This window comes from Halichoerus grypus, chromosome 9, assembly GCF_964656455.1.
Source record: "Halichoerus grypus chromosome 9, mHalGry1.hap1.1, whole genome shotgun sequence".
NCBI lineage: Eukaryota > Metazoa > Chordata > Mammalia > Carnivora > Phocidae > Halichoerus > Halichoerus grypus.
Window position 1 is genome coordinate 131,024,821 of NC_135720.1, and position 22,001 is coordinate 131,046,821.

The 22,001-nt window shown below is 48.6% G+C and overlaps 1 protein-coding gene across 2 annotated transcripts in view; it reads right to left on the reverse strand.

Annotated features, from left to right (window-relative positions):
• Positions 1–4,338: 4,338 nt before the first annotated feature.
• The window catches only part of GFOD1 (Gfo/Idh/MocA-like oxidoreductase domain containing 1), a 108,131-nt gene continuing 90,468 nt past the window's right edge, over positions 4,339–22,001 (reverse strand). For both annotated transcript variants that reach the window (XM_036085754.2, XM_078055710.1), the window contains exon 2: positions 4,339–11,895. In XM_036085754.2, the coding sequence (XP_035941647.1) occupies positions 10,976–11,895 (920 nt within the window). In that variant the 3' untranslated portion in view covers positions 4,339–10,975. The remainder of the gene's footprint in view (positions 11,896–22,001) is intronic.

Consider the following 22,001-nt stretch of genomic DNA (forward strand, 5'->3'; position numbering starts at 1 on the left):
AACACAACCGGTTAAAGAAAGCACAAGGAGGGGCGCCTGGGTGGCTCAGTCATTAAGCGTCTGCCTTCAGGTCAGGATCCCAGGGTCCTGGGATCTAGCCCCGCATCGGGCTCCCTGCTCCTCGGGAAGCCTGCTTCTCCCTCTCCCACTCCCCCCTGCTTGTGTTCCCTCTCTCGCTGTGTCTCTCTCTGTCAAATAAATAAATAAATAAAAGAAAAAAAAGAAAAGAAAGCACAAGGAGGCTTCAGCACAGACTTTTGGGGTTGTTTTGTGATGGAGCTTGAATTGTTTCACAAGCCCTGGCCTAATTTCTGCAAAGCTTTCAACACTGAGGATGAAAGGCATTCCAGAGCTGAAAAGGATTCTATCCTCTGGAGTGCGAGGACGAGGACTGCCCGTGGTAAGACGAGCTCTGGGCTGACTTCTGATAGGCTTAGGAGGGACGCTTTTGTGCCACTTAACGTGCTATGCTAACAGCCACCCCCTAGAAGGGATATCATCTTTTTCCATAAAGAAATACAGATCGTCATTTTGCTTTTAGGTTCTCCAGAATGAAAGGGCCTGAACGGTGGCCAAGGGGCAAATGAGAGTAGGTGTCCCCAAAATGTCGGGCTGGCTGACCTGATCAGGGGAAGAGAGGGGGAGGGGGAAGGGGGAGCTGGTGTTGCAGCTCCATTACCTGGGGAACTTAAAAAAAAAACTTCTTTTTAATTTTGGTAAAATATCCAAAACATAAAATTTACCAATGTAACCACGCTTAAGTATATAGTTCAGTGGCACTCGGTGTGTTCACGCCATTGAACAACCATCCACCACCATCTGTCTCCGGTTTTAAAATTTTTTAATTAGAATTTTAATGTAGATTTCTTTTCATAAAGCCATTACAAAGAATGAGGTCAATCTCCTATGCTGAGGTGGAAAGATGTTAAAAATACATTTAAGAGAAAGAGCCAGACACAGAGCAGTGTGTACGGCATATGTAAGGTTTGTGGGTACACTCGGGTAACTTCAGGGAGATAATAGAGATTGCAGGGGCTACCTCGGATCATAGTGATGGCCTGGTGGGCATGGTCTTTGGAAGCTGAGGAGGAGTGAGAGACCTGTGTTTGCAAAAAAAAAAAGAGAAAGGCTAAACGGCAGATTCCTAAGTAGAGAGTGTGTCCCAGGGGCCCAGGAGGGAAATGGGAAACAGGGTAAAATGGCAGATGTTTGAATCCTTGAAGACTTCAGGTTTGGGGGAGTTGCAAATAGGAAGAGCAACAAGAAAGGAGGGTGGGATCCAAGATACACCGGTTGGTACTGAAGATTCTCCAGCGAATGCCAACAGTTGGATAGCTCCGAACAGCTCTAGAAGCGAATCAGCCAGACTTTTTAAGGTTCCTGTAAGAACTCCTCCTTCATTCCTTCTCGTCTGCTATCCTCCTCCTCCTCAGCCAAGCTGTTCTCAGAGCACAGATCAGGCCTGCCAGCCGCAGAGGAACCGAATTTCAGATACCTCACCGAACAGTTCCTTGTCTCCAGAATCTTCCATGTCTTAAGTGCATAGCTCTGGTCTTTCATCTGTTTTCCCCACCGTCTGCTTCCACGCTGGGCATGAACTACCTACTTTGCTCCTGACCTCCATTCCCCCAGCTGCCCCCCATTACTCCCAGCTTCTCCTCTTTTTTCTCCCCACTTCTTCCCTCCCATTTGCTTCCTCAGTGATCCACAGAGTGGCCTTCCCAGCCAGATTGATACACAGCTGTTCTCTCCAGACCAGCTCTCTCTTCCATTTCCTGGCAGCAACCTGAATGTCCAGTCCAGACTCAGCCAGGCATATTGAGGAATGCCTGACTGACTGCTCCAGGCTCGGCTGTTAGCTCCCAAGTCCCAGACAAGCAGCCTCAGAAGGCTTAGAGGGACAGGGGGAGCCTTGCTCTTATTCCGCCCCCCCCAACCCTTGTTGTTTCACTGGCTGTCATGCGTTCCTGGTCCTGGAGTTTGAGGAGTCTGGAGTGATTCCTCATTCTGAAGGCAGCCTCAAACAGCCCTGGTCTGACTTCCGATTTAGGTCCCTCGGTGTTCTCTAAAAGGGCGTTAGTGCCTTGGAGTTCAAGACTGAGGACTGCCTAGCACCCTGTGGGCTGTGGACATGGTCTTCACATCAGCCACACAAGGCCCTTTTAGGGTCCCTCCTTCCTGATGGCCAAGGATGAAAGAGTCAGAGACCGTGGGGCATGCATACATCTATGATCCAGATGGCAATTCTGGGATTGAGCCCCATCAGTGTACCAATCATTGACCAAGAAATGAATTAATCTAGAACTGCCCAAGAAGGGGTCCTAAAAATTATTTAGTCTTTCATTTTTACGCATGGCTAAAGAGAGAGGGTTTGTCTTGATACAAGATGATCAGAACCTGTGTATAAGCAGGAGAGGAAGGTGTTCCCATAATTAGGATGACATTTTAGAGGAAGTCCAACAACCAACTTAGATATGGGAAGCCTGTCTCATAGAGCTGTAGTTGGCCCCCAGCTACACTACAGAGCTGTTCAAGTCCTATCTCAGCAATTTAGCCAGCAGCTGGAGATGCCGAAATCAGAATCAGAGGAAGCCTGAACTTGAATGAACAAGGCAAAGGGTTTTGAATATATTGTATCAGCTTTTTTGTAGAAGTTTTGGCCTAAGTAGACTGTAACTCTATCTGAATGTGACTTGGCCCAAACTCTCTGAAGTGACGTCTTTTTCATCGTTGTCTTGGGTGGCCTTCTGGGGGTGTGGGGGGGGCAATGCTGCCGAGTGCACCTGCCTAGGAATATCTAGGCAGAGGGATGTTTTCTGCTTTGGCAAGATTAGGGTAGGTGTGGGTTAACACAGCGGAGCCTACTACGTAGAGTGAGGCGAAATGATTTTTTTCCCATTTCTATACAGACTTCTGCATCCTTTGTATATAGGTGTTATTCATTCTCGTAACAATTGTTGCAGTCATTTTATTTTTTCAGACTGAACCACCCAGACTTGTCACAACATGTGCTAAAAATGCACAAGATAAAAGAAGCAAGAGAGAAGAGAAACGGGAAAACAGCTGTATGCATCAGTGTGTGGTGGCGGGCGTGGGAGAGGTGGATGGGCACAGGTGGACACGCAGGTTTCTCTTCCTTTGACCAGCGAGCAATCGGAAGGACTTGCAATACGATTGCATCTGTTCTTTTAAAGCAACAATGGAGAGACTCTGAAAGCGCTGCTAATCATATCCTGTGATTTCGTAGGAGGCAGTATGATCCCTGGTTGACAAAACAAGAAATGGGCTTGAATGGAAAGAAACCAACAGCACAGCAAGATTCCAAATCTGGGAAGGCACAAATGGCTCAAGTTGCAAATGTACGCAAGTGCTAAGACTAGTTCAGTCTCCCATCAGGGCCGGTTGTGATGGCACTCTGGCACTCAGACGACTGGACCCCGTCACAACCATACCTTATATTGGGGCAGATGGCACCTTCAGCTTTGACAAAGCACTCACCCTTACTGCCTTCTTCGGAACAGCTCCTAGATGGACTACAGTGTCATAAGATGTGCACTGTAATAATCCATGTAGATGCAGGGCCTTGCTTTACTGTCTGAATAGACAGACTGCACTCTGAATTCATTAATGTCAGGACCAGCTCACGAAGGAGTGAATTACGAGAATGTAGCTCTGTACCATTATGTCTAATTCTTAACCGTTTTTGAGATGGGAAAGTACGGACCAGAAGAACTACCTATGTGCAGAGAGGTGGAAAGACAGCAGAGGATGGAAAGGCCAACCCATCCATGAGGAATCTCACGTCACGCAAATTTGAAATTTGGCTGAGCTCGGTCCAAGACAGTGGCCCTTTAAAGGCTGCTGACAAGGAAATCAGCAAAGATGCTCTTGTCAACAGTTAGGTGAGCTTGTTAGAGTGTATTTGAGAGCTCGGTGTGAGATATCAGGTTAAGGTATTAAAATAAAAGAGAATTCTAAAATTTGCTCCCCCATTCTAAAGTCTATACTGTCATCTTGTTGTCTGGACTAAGCTTTCACACACAACCCCTCTCCAGTCATGTGGCCTCTCCCCTCCATTTCCACATTTCCAAAATGAGGTTTTGAACCGGATTGTTCTAAAGAGCTCCAGCTCATCTAACATTCGGTGAATCTTCAGGACCATCGATCCCACTGTTCAGCTTCATGGATGCTGACACATGAACAGCCTCCCCCCAACACACACACACCCCAGATGTCATCATTCCCATCCACATTCTTGCTTCGGATCCCACAGATTGGCCAGGTACCGAACTCATGAGCTACAGAACTTGGGTCCAATAAACAGGCAAAGAGCTGGAATTGTATCTTCTCTTCAATCTTTATTTGCTACGTTCATTTCTTTATCCCACCAAGGCAAATTGGAGAGGGCAGCAAAAGGCCACGTGTAAGGGGGCGCAGGCCAGCTTGCTGAGCAACGCTAAACACGGTCCCCTGAGCATTGCAGAGGTAACAGCGGGTCTGGAGCTCAGACTGCGTGGCCCAGGGGCCCAGCAGGGAAGGTCACCTCCCACAGTAGGTTTGGCCTTAAAAACACTAAAAACAGTTGCATTCATTGTCCTTTTTTTCTTTTCTTCTTTTTTTTTTTTTGCTTTAATAATAATAAAAAAGAAAACCAAAACCTTCTATAATTTATAAGCTATTTTTTTGCTATCTACATTATATATAAAATATAGACTCTGTTTACTTTATAACACACATCTTTTTCCCTTGATAAATAACTCTTTAAAATATCTAGTATACATGCCTTGACTTTTTATATATGTTTGGTTTTATACATATACGTACATATATATACTCATGTTTGTAAAACACAATAAATACATACTTGACAATGACAATCAAACAAATGTAATTTTGGTTAAAAAAAAAAGAAGAAGAAGAAGAAGAGGAACTATAAAAGCACCAGGCAGCAAACAGAAAGCCATAATCACTAGAAACTTCTCCCTCCCCTGGGCAAGGCACAGGGCACAATACTAAGTATGTTTAGATATGTCTGGATGCCTGAAGGAGAAGGAGGGGAGGAAAGTAGCTGGTCAGGTCACTTGCTTTTGTTTTGTTGCTTAACCTGGGATTGGAGTAGAATCACAAGTAAGTCATGATGTTTGTAAGAAGTCATGGGGCTCATTCAGCCACTCAGCCCTTGTGACGGCTGCAGGGGACAGCAGAGATGGGGACGGGGAATGAGAGAAGCAGCATGACGCTAGGGTTCTTCTGCAGGACCTGCCCACCCTGGCCCAGGCGAGCTTTTGATGCTGCACTAAGCATAGAGCTATTGCATACGACACGGTCTTGTTATTACTCTACTCACTGCTGGTTTAAACAAAAGAAGAGTACAACAGATTCGAGAGTATTCAGTAGTGCAACACTTCAGTAGCCTGACTGAGAGCTAGACGCTTCGGCGGCCCTCTCAAGGGCTCCAGCCAATAGGGCCTGTGACATGGGGAAGAGAAAGGCCAGTCGGCCACCGCCTTCCACAGCTAATGGATGTGGTCACTCAGATACGAGAGCAGCCTCACCTCCAGACTCTGAGAGGCCAACGAACCCATCAACTCTGATAGCAGCACGGGAGGCCTTCACTGCTCTTGTGGGAGGTCCTGGGAGCCTGACTCAGTCAGGGTTGTCCCCTGGGACTCAGAGGACTGCCATCAGCCCGCTTCTCCGCCTAGGATGGGGCAGGGCAGGTGGGGCGTGCCGGCCGCTGGTCAGGACTCACTCCACGCTGCAGACACAACCAGTTCTCCTGCCATTGCCCTCCTCCCTGTCCCCAAAAGAAACCTGAAATGCGGGGCTCTGATAGTTTCTTTTTAATGAGCTCCCCGATGTCATGGCCTCTGCCCTGGAAACTTCGGGGCTTTGATGGCCCAAGAAAGGAGGCAGCAGGTGGAGCAGGCATCATAAGGCAGCCAAGGCCTGGATCTGTGTCTCGGAGAGGAATGGGCATGGGCGGGCGGGGTGGGGGGGCGGTTGGTGATCTTAGCAGAGCTAGCCTCAGGAAATCCCAAAGATGGACATCGAAACGTGTGTCCCCCATCCTTGCCAAATACAATACAAACCACAGATAACTGTGCACATGACAATCACATTGGGAAATTTAAAACAGCTAGTTTCTGGGGCGCCTGGGTGGCTCAGTCATTAAGCGTCTGCCTTTGGCTCAGGTCATGATCCCAGGGTCCTGGGATCGAGCCCCGCATCAGCCTCCCTGCTTCGCGGGAAGCCTGCTTCTCCCTCTCCTACTCCTCCTGCTTGTGTTCTCTCTCTCGCTGTCTCTCTCTGTGTCAAATAAATAAATAAGAAATCTTAAAAAAAAAAAAAAAAAACCAACCAGCTAGTTTCTGAGTACATTGGAGACATAATTGAGTTGCTAAAAAATGGATTCAGCCACAGTAGCTCAGGGAATACAGTCGGTTGCAGGTCTGAGTCCTAATCTCGACTCCTCCACCAACTAGCCACGGGACCTCAGACAGGTCACTGCACCTCTCCGCCTCCCTGTCCCCAACTGAGGGCTCTGAAGGTGCCGTGTGTGGCAAGGTGGGACTTGAAACGTGGGGCTTCTAGTCCTGGTTCTACCCCTAAGAAGCAGTGTGACCTCTGCCATCACTTAACCGCTCTGGGATATAAAATAAAGGATGTGAAGACACTGGGCTCTGGAGTCCCTTCGGATGCCACCAGAGCTGCTTTCTCCCCAGGATGTCTCCCCAGCATGCTGAAATCTCACCCCCATATTCACCGGAAGAAAAACGATGCCCCCCGACACCTACTTTATGACCCAGCTCAAATTCAACAGTTGGGCTAGGAGAGGAGATGAGGAGAGTTGAGAGTGTAGAGGTATGAATACAATGCACAGGTAAATCGGAGTCACAAACAAATGAACTCTAAAAGCCCCACTCCCTGAGAAGACATTTTCCTATTACTGGACCACCCAGAGCAAAATCCAAGGCCACCTATAATAGTGGGCCAAAAGCGTCTTGAAAAGTCCCAACTCTGCGGTTTGCCGCATCACCTCCGATCAGAATCAACTTAGGAAGTCGGTTTTAAAAGAAGCGGAGTGCCATTTCCATTTTGGAAGGGGAAGAAAAATCAACTGCTTCTATTTGCAGTTCTATAAGGAACCTTCTGGCACACCATTAAATGTGGGATCCTGCTCAACAGGAGGGTGCGGACAGCAGTTGGGGAGAGGCCCATGCAGGTCACATTCAGCATGAGTCACAGGAGGCTCCACGGGATGCGAGAGGACCCCCTCAGTGCTCAACAAGGAGTGCCCTCCTTCCTGGCAAGAACAGCAGGGGTACAAATCTTTCTTCTCGGGAGGCCACGTGGTTTGGAGAAGAAAAGTTTTGGATTCAGGGGACTCCACTTCTGCTTAATAGTTGTGTGACTTTGGGCAAGCTACTCTTCCTGTAAGAGCCTTGATTTTCTCATGTGTGTCATGGGAAGAACAATACCTAATACCACAGGGTCATTGGGGGGATTCAATGACATAATTTACCTAAAATACCCTGCACACAGTGGATGATCGAGAAATGTTGGCATACAGAGAGTACTTGGGTGGCTCTCTGTCGATGGAGAAGGGGTCCGGGAGAAGTTTGTCTTGGAGTGAAGTCAGCCAAGACTGCCCCTAGAGAGTCCAGATACACCTGACCAACAGATACTTGCCACCAGGGAGGTAGGGAGCATGTGTGGTACCCTGCACCATGTCTCCCATTGAGAGGAGAAATCATGCAAGAGCAGACAGTGGTCATGGACTCAAGAAAACTCAAGAGAATCCAAACTTTCCAAGTAAGCCCAGAGCATTCCAAACACATGCGAATACCAGGTAAGAACCACTGACCTCCAACCTCTCTCAACCAGTAGCATAAGCAGCCAGGAGCATGAGCCCAAATTTCCAGGACCAGAGGCATCCACACAATGATGGGCACACATCAAGCAACAGAGACTAAATGTGAAGACCCTAAAATGGTGCCTCCCTTACACGGGGTCTTTGAAACACCGTAACCAGAGTGGAAAGAGGCTGGATTGCTGCTGGGGCCTCGTCCTGGGTCACAGTCGCCCAATGGTACCCAGTCCCCTGAGCACCCTAGGAGGCGCTGGGTTTTGCCCCAAGGAGGCTTTGTCGAAAGCCTGACATCTCAGCTCCCCATTATGGCTCTCAATCAAGGCTTTGCAAGTGGTAGTCCAGGGGCGAAAAGGAGCACTAAAGAAGTATCTTAAACTCATTTCCTATAATTTTTGTATTTACAAATGAACTACTTAGGTCTTTTCTTCCTCTCCTTCCTGCATCTACCTACTACATGCATTTCAGTAGATAAAATTTGAGTCCTTACTAAAATATTTTTCATGCTTCTTTTCAAGAATATATCTTTTCTTTCTATATACCCTAGCCCCAAATGAGAATCTTTTGTTTTAGACACTGAATATTTATCACAGAACTCAGAGGCCTTTGGAAGAAAAAAAAAACACAAAAACTTCCCAAGTCTTTTGGTTAAGTACAGAAACATAAAATTGAAACCCCTGGAATAGCCCTACTTAGATTATAAACGACTTAGGAAAATGAGACCCATAGAATCATCTAGTTTCCTCTCCCTTCATCCTTAATCACAGCCTTTTGGGCTAGATAGGGAAAAAAAAAATCTTTCCACTCAGTGTCTACAAAAGTTATTTATCCAGAGGGCGATTTAGGAGAACCTGAACCCAAACAGTCCACTGCACAGCCCTCTGCCCAAACTATTACTGGGACTCGTTCCTTCTACTAAATGTCTAGTTTTGAACTGACAGCTACAAAAGCCGGCATGCTCATTACGAAGTCATGATGTCAGGGACCATCATGTACCCTGGAGAGTGTCAGCTGACTAACCTAGCCAGGTTGCAACGGGGCCCCAGGAAGTAGGGTGACTCTTTCCGGGAAGGCAATCCTTCTTCCTCTGTGCTAGAAAATGACCAACATTCCCGTGGGGTTTGGACATGCCCACCCTGCACCCCCGGGCAGCCAGGGGTGACACAGTGTATTGACCCTGGAAGGAGGATGGAGGATAAAACGGACTATTCTGTTCATTTCAGATTCTGCCTCCTCAGAGCCTGGGATCCTGGCGGGGCAGGGGAGGGGGGCAGACTCACGGCCCCTTAAATTCCCTTTCGATTCTACCACCAGTCACCTGAAGAGATGTCTACACCTCAGTTGTGTGCCAGAGACAACTTTTGGATTTCTGTGACCTGTAAAGAAAAGCCATGTAGATTTACAAGCAATGGTCTCTACATCCAAGTCTGACAAATGTCGAAAGGGGGATGAAGGATTAAGAAAAGGTTAATCCCCCGTTTTCAAAATGTTTGAGTTGGTGTTTCTTTCGAGAAAGGTCTGAATTTTTAAGAACTGTTTCAGTGACATTTGGTGGTGGTGAACACTGACCAACCCTGATTTGTGCATGCGTGCGTGTGTGTGTGTGTGTGTGTGTGTGTGTGTGTGTCTTCAGTTGTTCCCTTGGGAACTACCTGCTCCAAGACTGCAGTCCACCATCTCCAGTAAAAGCTCTGGAAGCAGAGAGTGACAAGACAAGAGAGACAAGAGACCAAGGAAAAGAAGAATACGTTTTTCTCCAACATTAACCTTCTCAACCCTACATGAAGATACACCACTGAGGGCTCTAAAACCCCATATTAGAAATACTGACCATTATGTTCCTGGTTGTCCTTTTGTTTAATACCTATTCAAAAACTGGCAGGTGTCAGCATCTTAAAAGCAAAGGTCAAAGCTAAGGAAAAGAGCCTTGACCTTTTTTTTTTTTTTAAGGGAAGATTATTATCTGCGTGGAACTGAAGGCTTCCCTTTTACAACCACTAAGCTGGGTGAATCTCCTAAAAGTCCTTTACCAGCTTGGTAGGAGACATGGGGTCGGAGCCCAAAGCCCATCCAGGGCCCTGCCCCTCCCCCTGCCTTCCCGCCTGCTGGGAGATTCCCACCGCAACACTGGGGGGCCCCAGCAAGTGAGCCTGTGGTCAGACCCACTCCTGCTGTGCCTTTGACCCTGCCGGAGGGAGAGCCACGTAAAAGGACACTTCAGTAGCAAAATCCCCCACACTCAGTTCCACCCCACCCGAAGTAGTAGTATAAGGTGGCTCCTTGCAATTTTTTAATTGCCGACAAACCCAAAGGGCTAGTGGATTCTCTGCCTCGCCTGCCTCCAGGCCCCGTGTGCTCTGGTGCTCTCCTTCTGGCTTACTTGCTGTTCCTGGCCCTCCCTTACTCCATCTCAGGCCGGGCGAGGGGCAATGAACCAATTGGGAAGACTCCTTCCTGCTTCCCGTGAGGAACACCAATCCATCAAGATCGCTGTGCACTTTGCTACCAAGTGCTCTTTCCTCCAGACATTTTAAGTGGCTTCCCGGAATTTGAACGTTCTCATGAGCCCACTGCACCCCTACTTCTCCTCAGACTAACAGGCTTCTGCGGACAGATGTGCCTTCTCCTGCTAGGGGCAGGTGCAGCGGGGGCGGGGCGGGGCGGGGTTGGGGAGCCGGCACCCACTGAGCTTGCCGACGACGGCAGGAGCACGTGGCTTGCCCAGGAGGCCAAGGTGAAGGGGGTGGATGAGGTGAGGAGGAAAGCGCGCCCTCTCTGCTTCTCCTGATCAGGGGCAACCGAAGCTGCTAAGCCTCTCTCCTTCATGCAAATGGCCGGCAGGCACGATGTCAGGAATGGCAGGCGCCCCCTGCCCCCCCAATACTCCCAGGCCTTTACTAGCTCGGCCTGCCAAGTCTTCCTCGGTGCCCCTCACCCGGGCTGGGGTTCATCTCCTCAGATGCCTCTTTCTCACACTGCCCCCTCTCCACCTGCCCGCCCTGCACTCCTCCAGGCCGCCTCTGCCCGCCCCCCCTCCCCCGCCTTCTCCCTCTCTCTGGGCTCCACGCCGAACACCTGCGTCCCCCCCAGGTCCCCAGTCCTGCGCTAACAGTACAGGGACATCCTGCTGCGTCGCATGGCCTCGCTGATCAGGTAGGCGGGGCTCAGCTCGGGCTCCTCGGTCATGATGGCAATGTTCTGCCACTCGCCCGTCTGGCTGGACCTCTTGATGGTGTCCACCACGCACAGGGCGTACAGGCAGTCATCGAAGGTGGCGGCCATGGTGAGCGGCCGCCCGTCCCACGTGCGCCGGTCGTCCTGGTCCTGGAAGGCCTGGCGCACGGCCTGCATCATCTTGATGGTGCCGCGCAGGTAGGGCGACGGGATGTCGCTGAAGGCCTTCTCGGGCAGCAGGGAGTTGCTGACGGGCGTGGCGTCCTGCAGCAGCAGCTCCTGCCGCGGGGCGCCGTTGCGCTGCCCGTACAGGTCCGTGCCCACCGCCAGCAGGCGCCCGGCCGAGCCCACCACGGTCACGTCCTGCTTGAAGTCGCCGGGCACGTTGAAGTTGAGGGTGACGGTGCAGCACACCCCGCCCTCCAGCACCATCTGGAAGGTGCAGAAGTCGTCGCTGGTGATCTGGCGGATGCCCTTGATGTGGTCGGTCTGCTTCACAAAGGTCTTGAGCAGCCCGTGGACCTTGACGGCCTTCTGGCCGGTGAGGAAGGTGAGCAGGTCGATGATGTAGGTGCCCACCGAGTGCAGGCCGCCGCCGCCCATCAGGTCGTCGCAGCTCCAGTTGTACTTCTTGCCCAGCAGGCTGCCGCTGTGCACCTGCACCTCGCACACCAGCAGCTCGCCCACGTAGCCCTCCTCGATGAGCTGCTTCATGCGCACGAAGGCCGGCAGGAAGCGCAGCACGTTGCCCATGATGCTCATGAGCTTGGGGTAGTAGTGCGCGGCCGACATCATGCGGAAGGCGTCCAGCGGGGTGGCCGTGCGGTCGCAGATGACGTTCTTGCCGATGCCTGCGGGCGGGAGGAAAGACAGCCGTGAGGGCGCGGGCGTGCGCAGCGGTAGGGGGCGCTGTGGCCCGCACACGCTAATTCTCCGGGCGGACCAGACCCGATCCGAGAGTCCTCCTGACAACCGAAGGTGTTTGGTGGCCCCGGTTACTTCTGCAAAAGTTACCTAATCCCTATTATATTTGTAACATAACCCATATGTAATTATTTTAATACTGAAGTCCAATGACTCAAGTATTAAACCACGGATTCAAATATTGACTCCTTTTAATATATTTAAATAGCCTATAGTTTGGAGAGGTTTTTAAATATTTGCCAGTATATAATATAAAACGCTTCATTTCATGTTTCGTGTCTCTAAGTCTATAACACTTTATACACAAGTATATTTTACTTGTAAAATACTGATAAATTTAACATTTAAATATAAAATATAAGTCCTATTGAAGTATACAATATCATCTCTTTACATATAAAATGTTTTATTAAAATTATCTTCCATATGAGATGTTTTATATGTAAAACATAATGTATTAAAGATGTATTATTAGAAATATCATATGTAGGGAAGAGAGGAGTGTCTCTGTCTGGATAGAACCAGAATATGTAAGCTTAAGTCATAGCCAAGGCAAGTCTGATTAAATACGAGGAAGAATTTCTTAATGATATCCTCCAGAGGTCTAAGCTTTTAGCTCTCTCCCCTACAACCACAAACAAAGGATCATATTTGGAGTGTTATCCTGCTTGTTTATTTTGCATTATGGATTAGGGCTGGCAGTGGTCAGAGATATGTTTGCTTACTGTTTTCCCGCTCTTGACGGATAGAGTGGGTATTCCCTGTATCTGAGGGGTGGGCAGTGGCTGGCTCCTCCCAGACCTCCATCTGGCTCATGGTGGGGTTTGGCGCTTTTGGCCAATGCAGCTGAGGCCAACTAACAATTAGGCTTATGTGATGACTGTACTGGGTGCATAAATTACAGGTAGATTCAAGCCCTTTGGGAGACTAAGTGATTCTGGGTCTGGAGAAAACAAAGGATCAAAGGAAATAAGAGTGACAGGGAATGAGAGAGGGATTTATTCTGTAGAAGCCAAGAGTGAGGGAAGAAAAACAACTCAGCTGAACCTGTAGAGACAGCCAACTGGAACTTAATAATAATGATAATGATAATAATAATAATAATTAATAATAATAGAATTACACAGATTTTGTTAGTACACCAGATTAAAGGTTGCTAGGTGGAAAGACTTGGGGAGCTTCTGAGTCAGGGCACGTGTCTGCCTATGGCTGGTCTCTCTTGTCTATCATGCTCTGCACATTGACCCTCTACTGGGGACCTGTCCACTCCAGCCACAGATGGGGGGGGATACCCCAGGGAAAGGGAGCAACGAGACACGCACTCCCATCCCAGTTGTCCTGACTGTGGGCATTCAACTTGACAGCACCCATGAAATCTCACAACAAGCTGAGCTGAGATAGGGTTCTGTGGGGGTCCTGCAACTGTGGGTGTCTGTCCAGTGGAAATGCCTGGACAAGGCCACGGTCTAGCCCGTGACTCTCATCTTCCCAGTGGAAGAACTAGCCAAACAATAGATGTGGTCAGAACAGATTTTGGAAAATAAATACGATCGATGGCTGTCAATTTCCACACACGCATTTAATTCTGGCCCTGAATGAAAGGCCTGGAAGCCACACGATGACCACATCTCCTTGCCTTTTCCACGTTGGCAGAGCTGACTGGCTTTTCTGATGACCACGAATGATCAGTAAGAAGCTCCTTTAACTCTTAGCAACCAGTTGAGGACTAAGGCTCTGGGAGAGGGACGAGGAAACATTGGTTTGTATTATCAAATGTGCCATGCGCTTGCAAAACATAATGTTCTGATAACGCGATCCTGTTGGCATTAGGCTCATGTAACACCCACTTGCGCTGGCAGGAGCAGATTTATATGTAAACGGATTGGTAGGTCACTGCAGGGACAGGTGACTAATGCTGCCAAAATCTGCCTCACACCTGCTGGGTAGGGGATGTAGCCTCTCCTATAGCCTACCTCAAGGTCCCCCCCAAACCAGGATCCTGCCTGTCATCTTAGCATACTCTTTCTGTCATCTTAATGGCACATGAGAAGTTTCTTATTTTTCTATTACACTCCCTATTTTTTTTAAGATTTATTTATTTATTTGAGCACACACACGCGCGAGAGAGAGAAAGAGAGAGAGAGAGAGAGCACAAGTGGGGGGAAGGGCAGAGGGACAAGCACATTCCCCGGTGAGCGCAGAGCCCGAGGTGGGGCTCCATCCCAGGACCCTGAGATCAGGACCTGAGCCGAAATCCAAGGCTTACCCGACTGAGGCACCCACATGCCTTATTTTTCTATCATAAAAAAAACTATAAAATAGCAAAAGAAAAAATAGGGAAAATTAATTGACTTCCCATCCACACACCCAAAACCATCACTAAATAGGGAATTCCTTGCAGCTGTATAGATGAAAAGACTCTGTTGAAAGCTCCTTCTCCAGAAAATGCAATATGAATACACACAAAAACCCCTCTCCCGTTCTGAAACTCACGCCTGGCTCCCCCAGCGTTCCGAGATCAAGTATCTCTTCCGTTAGGCTATTTATGCGTGTTGTGGTTCTGCACTACACGATAAAGTCCTCAAAGACCAAGACTGGCTCTCATTTCTTAAGCCTCCGCTGTGCCCACAGCACCCAGTGGATGTTGTTGCTCGGCCCCACCTCACGGCCCGCGCTCCTTAGCAACATCCACATTTCCCAGATGGGTCTCGGCAACATCTTAACTCGCGATACCTACAGAGCACAAAGGAGACTTCTAGGAATCTACCAGAAAGAAATAATCTAAGATGTAAGCACGGCGTGTTGCCCAAAGAGGCTTCTCACTGAATTATTTATTAAAGCAAAAAGCTAGGAACAATGCAAATGCCCAATGATAGAAGAATGGGTATGGAAGCTGTAATACGGCCATATAATGGAATAATTGTGAAGCCAAGGAACATGATGCTAATGAAGACTTTTTAATGGCAGGCGAGATGATTATGATGTCATGTTAAGTGAAAAAGGGCTCTATTCATAGACATACTATGATCTCAACTCTCTCTTAAAAATACAAAAGAAGAAGAGAAAATCTGGAAGGGAACACCTCAAAATGTTTACAGTGGTTAATTCTTTAGTAGGATTATGACTGATTTGTATTTTCTTCACTATGTTTTTCTGTATTTTCTAAGTTTCTCCTTTTATGGTCAGAAAAAATGTTCACTTTTCTTTTTTCTTCTAAAGACTGTATTTATTTATTTGAGAGAGAGAGAGAGAGAGCACGCGCAGGGGGAAGGGGCAGAGGGAGAGGGACAAGCAGACTCTGCACCGAGCGGGGAGCCCGACGCGGGGCTGGATCCCAGGACCCCAAGATCACGACCCCCGCCGAAGTCAGACTCTCAAATGACCGAGCCACCCCAGGCGCCCCTGAGCTTTTCTGTTTTAAACCCAAAGGAGACACAAAGACCTTTGAAGGATGGTGCTCACGTGATGGCAGAGGGCCCTCCAAGGTCTGGGGTGGGCAGGCAGGTGCGAGAGCCAGCGGACCTGTCCCAGCGCCCGTGCCCCAGCGGGCTGGTGAGAGCACCACTGACCCTCAACGGCTTCAGAGGCTCAGGCTACATTGCTAGGTCTCCTGGCTCCAATTCCTCAGGACCTCTTTATGATTCTGATGAAAGCTATGGACTCTGTTCAGAAGATGCAATTCAAACATACGCACAAAACGATACCCACACCCCAAGATTGGGTACAGTTCCCTCAGGTTCCAAGGAGCAGGCATCTGCATCATAAATTGTACAGTAACTTCTTCTTTTTAAAGTATGTATTATGTATTTTTGTTTTTTTAGTAGGCTCTATGCCCAGCATGGGGCTCGAACTCACAACCCCCAGATCAAGAGTCGCATGCTCTACCAAGTGGGCCAGGTGCCCCTGTACAATAACTTCTTGAAGGCTTTTTGACATATTGTTAAAAACAAGATAGCTTCCAGTTTTATTTTTTTTTTTTATTTATTTTTTTTTTAAAGATTTTTTATTTATTTGACAGAGAGAGACACAGTGAGAGAGGGAACACAAGCAGGGGGAGTGGGAGAGGGAGAAGCAGGCCTCCCACAGACCAGGGAGCCCGACGTGGGGCTCGATCCCAGGACGCCGGGATCATGACCTGAGCCGAAGGCAGACGCTTAACGACTGAGCCACCCAGGCGCCCCGATAGCTTCCAGTTTTAAAAGAAACCCAAAATGCAGAGCTAGCAGGCCCTGATTTGTAAAGCAAATCCCTTTTCTCTCTGCTCTGGACACTCTTACCTCAACCCCACCCCTTGGTGGGGCTTCCACAAAGCACCCAGTGGAGCCCCCCCAAAATCCTCAGGTCCTCTTTCCCAGCTTCTCCCCACCAAAATGCCTAGAACCTGAAGCTCCAAGGTCCTTAGCAGTTTACCAAGAACAAAGGGCTTAGGGCTAAAGAAATATAATTCTATTTTTTGTTGTTTGTTTACTTGGTTTTTCTGATTTTTGTTTTATGTCAGCTTTACTGAGGTATAATTAACATATAAAATTGTGAGATCTTTATTTTTTTATTTTTAAAAAAGATTTTATTTATTTATTTTAGGGGTGGAGGGGCAGAGGGAGAGAGAGAATCTCAAGCAGACTCCCCGATGAGCGCAGAGCCTGACACGGGGCTCCATCTCACGACCCTGAGATCATGACCTGAGCCAAAACCAAGAGTTGGGCGCTTAACCAATTGAGCCACGCAGGCGCCCCTAAAATGGTAAGATATTTAAAGTGTACACCGTGGTTATTTGATATACATATGCACTGTGAAAGTATTTCCACCATCTGTTTAATTAACCTCTCATGATTATCTTTTTTTTGTGTGCAAGAGAACATTTAGGTTCTACCCTCTTAGCAAATTTCAATTATACAATACAATGTTATCAGTTATAAACACCATGTTTACATAAGATCCTCAGACCTTGTTCATCTTATAGCTGAAAGTTTGTACTTAAAGGAATACAATTCAAATTGTAGGCTTCCAGTCATCAGACACTCTGTGTGTGTGTGTGTGTGTGTGTGTGTGTGTGTGTGTGTGTATGTGTAGGGGTGCACGCAGGTGTGTGTAAGTACATAAGTGTGGCACAGAGCATCCCCTCACTCCTAAAATCACATGCAATGTAAAGGGAACTTACATTTTCTGGGTATAGGGTTGACACACCCAACAATCCTGGGTGCATCAGGTGCCACGGAATATATGCTGGGATTTCTTCCAAAGAAAGCAGATAAATACCTGCCTTCCAAATCTCCTCTTTCAGCCTGGGCTTCGGTCTGGCTCTCCAGAAAATACCATGGCTCTTTGGTGTCTTTGTCATTTTCAGGTGTCTTAACACAATGCTTTTCTTGCTACCCCTGAGAAAGTGCTAGAATAGGCTCTTTAGAGAAAAGCCCTTCTCTCTTTTGTGCTGAAAAGGAAATAACAAGTGGGGACCAAATCCTGTACTCCTCCCTAAGGACACGACTTCGATAGGAAGGTAAACAGATACCATCAGGGCGACAGGAGCTGAAAGTCTCTGTTTCTCAGGGAGAGAAACTGGGGGAGAGACTGAAGGCCCCTTTCCCTGCCTGGCCCCAAACAGCCATGGCCGATTCCTAATGGGAAACCACGAGGGGAAGAATATGACCCTGGTCTCTGCTCTGCAGACCCTAAGAGGAGAGTGTGTGTTTTCTCACTCTTGGGGGGGCTTTACCAAAAGGCCAAACATGCTCCCTTAGGAGTTTATACTCTCTTGTGGCAAGATGTGGTGTCCTCCTTCTAAAGCAAAAGATCCACAGCTTTGGCACCCCATACCATTTTAAAGAGAATCATGCCACAGAGGATCAAGATAATCGACGACTTGAAACATATGGATTCAATTTCACTCCTAGTAAACAGGCCGTGCAAAATGGAAAGCAGAAAAAAGTGCTACGCGACTGAGAAGGAAAGAGTGTTTTGTGTTTTGCCAAGCCCCAAACGTCTCCCAGGCTCTGGAGAGTTTCAGTTAGGCCCACTGGTGCTCACAGTGATGCAGAGGAAGAGGAAGAGCTTTCTGGGCATTTGGGGACTATGGTGGATGCGGTCACCCTGCTGCTTCCTCCCCTCTCCCGGGAAGTGATCTGAGCCATTACACCATCAACCCCCTGCTTAGCTCTCTCCACTGAGGGATCTGCCCCTGCACCCAGAAATGGATGCCTTGGAATCCTGCCACATTTGTCAAGGCAGAGCACTGCAGGGACTCTGGGTGGGTGGCAGAGAACACATCAGGACTGGCCTGGCATGTGGGGAAGGCTTCACAGTCCGCCTCCGTTGTAGACCACCTATCCTTTTGCATGAAGACCAAGAGCCTAAGCTGGGTCTTTTGGGGATCGAGAGGAGCTGAATACATCACCCCAGAATGTACCGCTTTGACATGTGGATTATTTCGAGACTGAAGACGATCAGGAATCAGGACTGAGCAGACTCAAGAAGAGCTTTTTTACCTCCCCCTTAACTGCCTAAAAGAATTTAGCTAGAGGGGCTGTACCAGGAAGAGAGAGCTATTGCCAGAGATAACTTTTTATATCAGAAAGAGTTATCTGCATGGCCTGGGGAACATTTGTTTATCAAACATTTGTCCTCTTTCATCTTTCTGTGAAATGTCTTCGTCCTCCCTTTGAAGCCTCAGACCCCTGCGTCCTCTTCTCCTTAGCTTGGTTATGATCTCTAAGTCTCAGTGACCTGCCTGCCAGGGAGTCTCATGTTTCCAAAGGGGCTCCTGTATGTAAGAAACTTGCTTTTCTCCCATTACTCTGTCTTATGTCCACTTAATTTTTAGCCAACCAAAAAACTTAGAAGGGAAGACGGGAAACGTTGTCTACCCCTACAGCACCTTTGGGTTGGGACCAACTTTATTTTCTAAGTGAGAACCCCTGGTCAGCAAATAAAGTAAGCGCTCCCTTGTCCACAAAATCGTGGGACTAAGACCTCACCTCTATCACGGAGCTGAAGCAGGGGAGAAAATGAGATCAACGGGAAAACTCTGGAGGGTGAAAGTGCAATGTGCAAGACCGCATGCCTGCTCTTTGTCAGAAGCTTTTAAACGAAATAATTCCAGGAGCTTTACTGCCCTCCTGAGATCTCCCATGGGGAAATGGGAAACTGGCTCCCTCCGCAGCCTGCTGAGCGTGTTCTCCATAACGAGCCACAGTATCCACAGCCCTCACGGGGGGTTAGTACTGCAGGGAAGGAGTTTCCCACCCGCAGACCCTATGCCACCTTCAGGCAGCTGCGCCCCCCATCCTCCAAGCTCAAGGTCTCCTAGCCAGGGCTGGGTACCCGCCCATATCTCTTTCCAGAGACCAGAGCTTTTGCAGGCGGCTGATGCTCCCTCCAGATGAGCCCCCGAAGGAGCAGGGGCAAGGGATTTCCCACTGACACCTCGAGGGAGAGAGATGTGCTGTCTGCTAACCCAAAGAGCAGCTGCCCTTTCCTGCCCGTGATCAAGTAGGTTCTCCCCTGGACACCTGGGGTACAGCTGCGACCCGGCCACCCAGAGACCAGAGCCATCCCCCAGCATAATCAGCCTGAAACTTCAAAGCACGTCTCGCTGCCAGCACATTGCCAATTACACACTACTCCCTTATCTAATCGATGGTGGAAATCTATGAGGCCAATGCTACTTTCCCACCAGTTCTTCCCAATTACTCCACTTGTGTTGACAGCTCCTTATCTTCCGAAAGCCCAAATGGCTGCCTGTCCTACAGGCTGGCTTGCGGCCGTCCTGGCAGATTGGCAGAATCCCCACAAGAAGTCCCATCACATACAGCCTCCTAGTTTTCCCTGCCATTCACAGAAGGTAGAGAAGACTTCTCTGCCATTCAGGCAGGGAACTCATTATCTTCACTTATACTCCATTCTGTCAGCGTTTCTGTGCTAGGGACTGGGACTGAAAAATGAGTAAGATAGATGAATAGGAGCTCTCAGTCTAGTAGAGAAGACCAACCAGAAATGAGGAATTACAGTATCTTATAGATTATGGGATCTAACAGAGGGATAAGCAGTGAGAGCAGAGAGAAGGGCTGCCCGACTGATTGGGGCGTGGTAGAAAGCTCTGCTGGAGAGGTGATATTTGAGCAGGGTTCAGAGGTATGTGTAAGAGTTTACCTGAGGGGCGCCTGGGTGGTTTGGTCGGTTCAGTCTCCGACTTTTGATTTCAGCTCAGGCCATGATCTCAGGGTCGTAAGATCAAGCCCCGTGTCAGGATCCGTGCTCAGTGCAGAGTTTGCTTCTCTCGCTCTCCCTCAGACCCTCCCCCCTACTTGCACACACACTCTCTTTCTCAAATAAATAAATTTAAAAAAAAGAGTTTAACTGAATGAATATTCAGAAGCTTCGGGTCCCATTTAGAAAATGGTTGAAAACAAGAGTGTTTAACCTAGGATCTGAGAAACCATTAAAATTGGAAATGGTATGTATATATCCTGATGTTTTCATTAGAGTCTTAAAAGATTTTATGATTCAAAGGAGATCAAGCAGAACGGGAGTGCCGAGCGAAAGCAACAAGGAAGGCAGAGTAAAGACAAATCTCTGGTTTTAAGGGAACTAAATATCTGAACACACTGGGCTACTTGTAACTGTTCCTTCCCCTCTCCCTGTGGGTTTCACTCACCCCCTGCAACACTGCATTTAGACCAGCTTCGTCTCAGCTCCGGCTCGTCCTTCCTTTATTCCCTAGGGGTTGGCATCCTCTCCCTCTCCGCCCTCCCGCCCACCCCCCATACACACGTGCTTTTTTTAAGCTAAGAATGTTTCTTTCAGCACCAGCAGGGATGACTTGTCTAAACCCCACTCTGTGCCCTCTGGCCCTTCTTCCATATAAATTGGGAGGAGAGCCCCTTTGGAGAAATCCCTCATCTTCAATCCCCATGAGAGTTTCTGACAAACGACTTCCCAACTCAAACTACTAATCTGATCTGTTCGCAATAAGAATGACATACTTTAAATCTTTTTTTTTTTTTTGAGAGAGAGAGAGAGAGAGAGAGAGCATGAGTGGGGGGAGGGGCAGAGGGAGAGAATCTCCAGCAAACTCCCCGCTGAGTGCAGAGCTGGACGCGGGGCTTGATCCCACAACCCTGAGATCATGACCTGAGCCAAAATCAAGGGTCGCTTAACCGACTGAGCCACGAGGCGCCCCAAATAGCAACCACAACCATCTACTGAAGAGGCTTGTGCCAGAAGAGGCTGAGCATTTTACATATGCTTCCACTTCTGTGTACACAACCCCATGAGGTGGGTACTAATATCGTCCCCATCTCACAGATGTGGAAACTGAGGCTCGAAGAGGGGTAACAACTTGGGCAAGTTGACTGGTAGAGCTGGGATTTGAACCCAGATTGCCAGGCTTCAGAGTAAACCTGGTCTTCACTTTTACACTCCTACTGCCTTCTGAACATCCTTGTCCTAGGGCCGGCTCGGCCGTTCTTCTCTCTGAACTGTATACAACACCCAGAGTTGACATCCACGTCCCTGATGCGTGTTCCCAATGCCGCCGGGCAACACGTGCTCCGGGGAGGGCTCAAGGAGGGCTCCGGGGAGAACCGTGCAGCTGACCATGGTGAGCATCCAACACCGGGGTGCTGGGGGTGCCCACTGCCCCGCTGGATGACAGCCAAAAGCCCCAGAGCACCATGATTAAGTTTCCATTCTAATTTCAAACTTGACACGGAAATGGGTCAAGGGTGACCCACCTTCGGTTGCCCCTGTCAAGGCCCCTGATGCCGTCGGTGGGCTCCGAAAGAGGTGAACGGACCAGAGAAAGGAAATCAGCACAGCTAATACGGATGGGACTGGATACTGAACTGAATTAAACGTTCGAGTGCTTTTCTACATCCAACCAGCCCTGAGAGGCCAGCCTCTATCGCACCAGTGCTTTTTACGGGTTCCCATCCCCCACCAGCCCCACTCAGGACTGTTGTCTGAAGCCTCCTTTTGCAGAGGAATCCCAACAAGGAGTTGGATTTTCTCAGACTGTTTTGTGTGCGATACACTATCG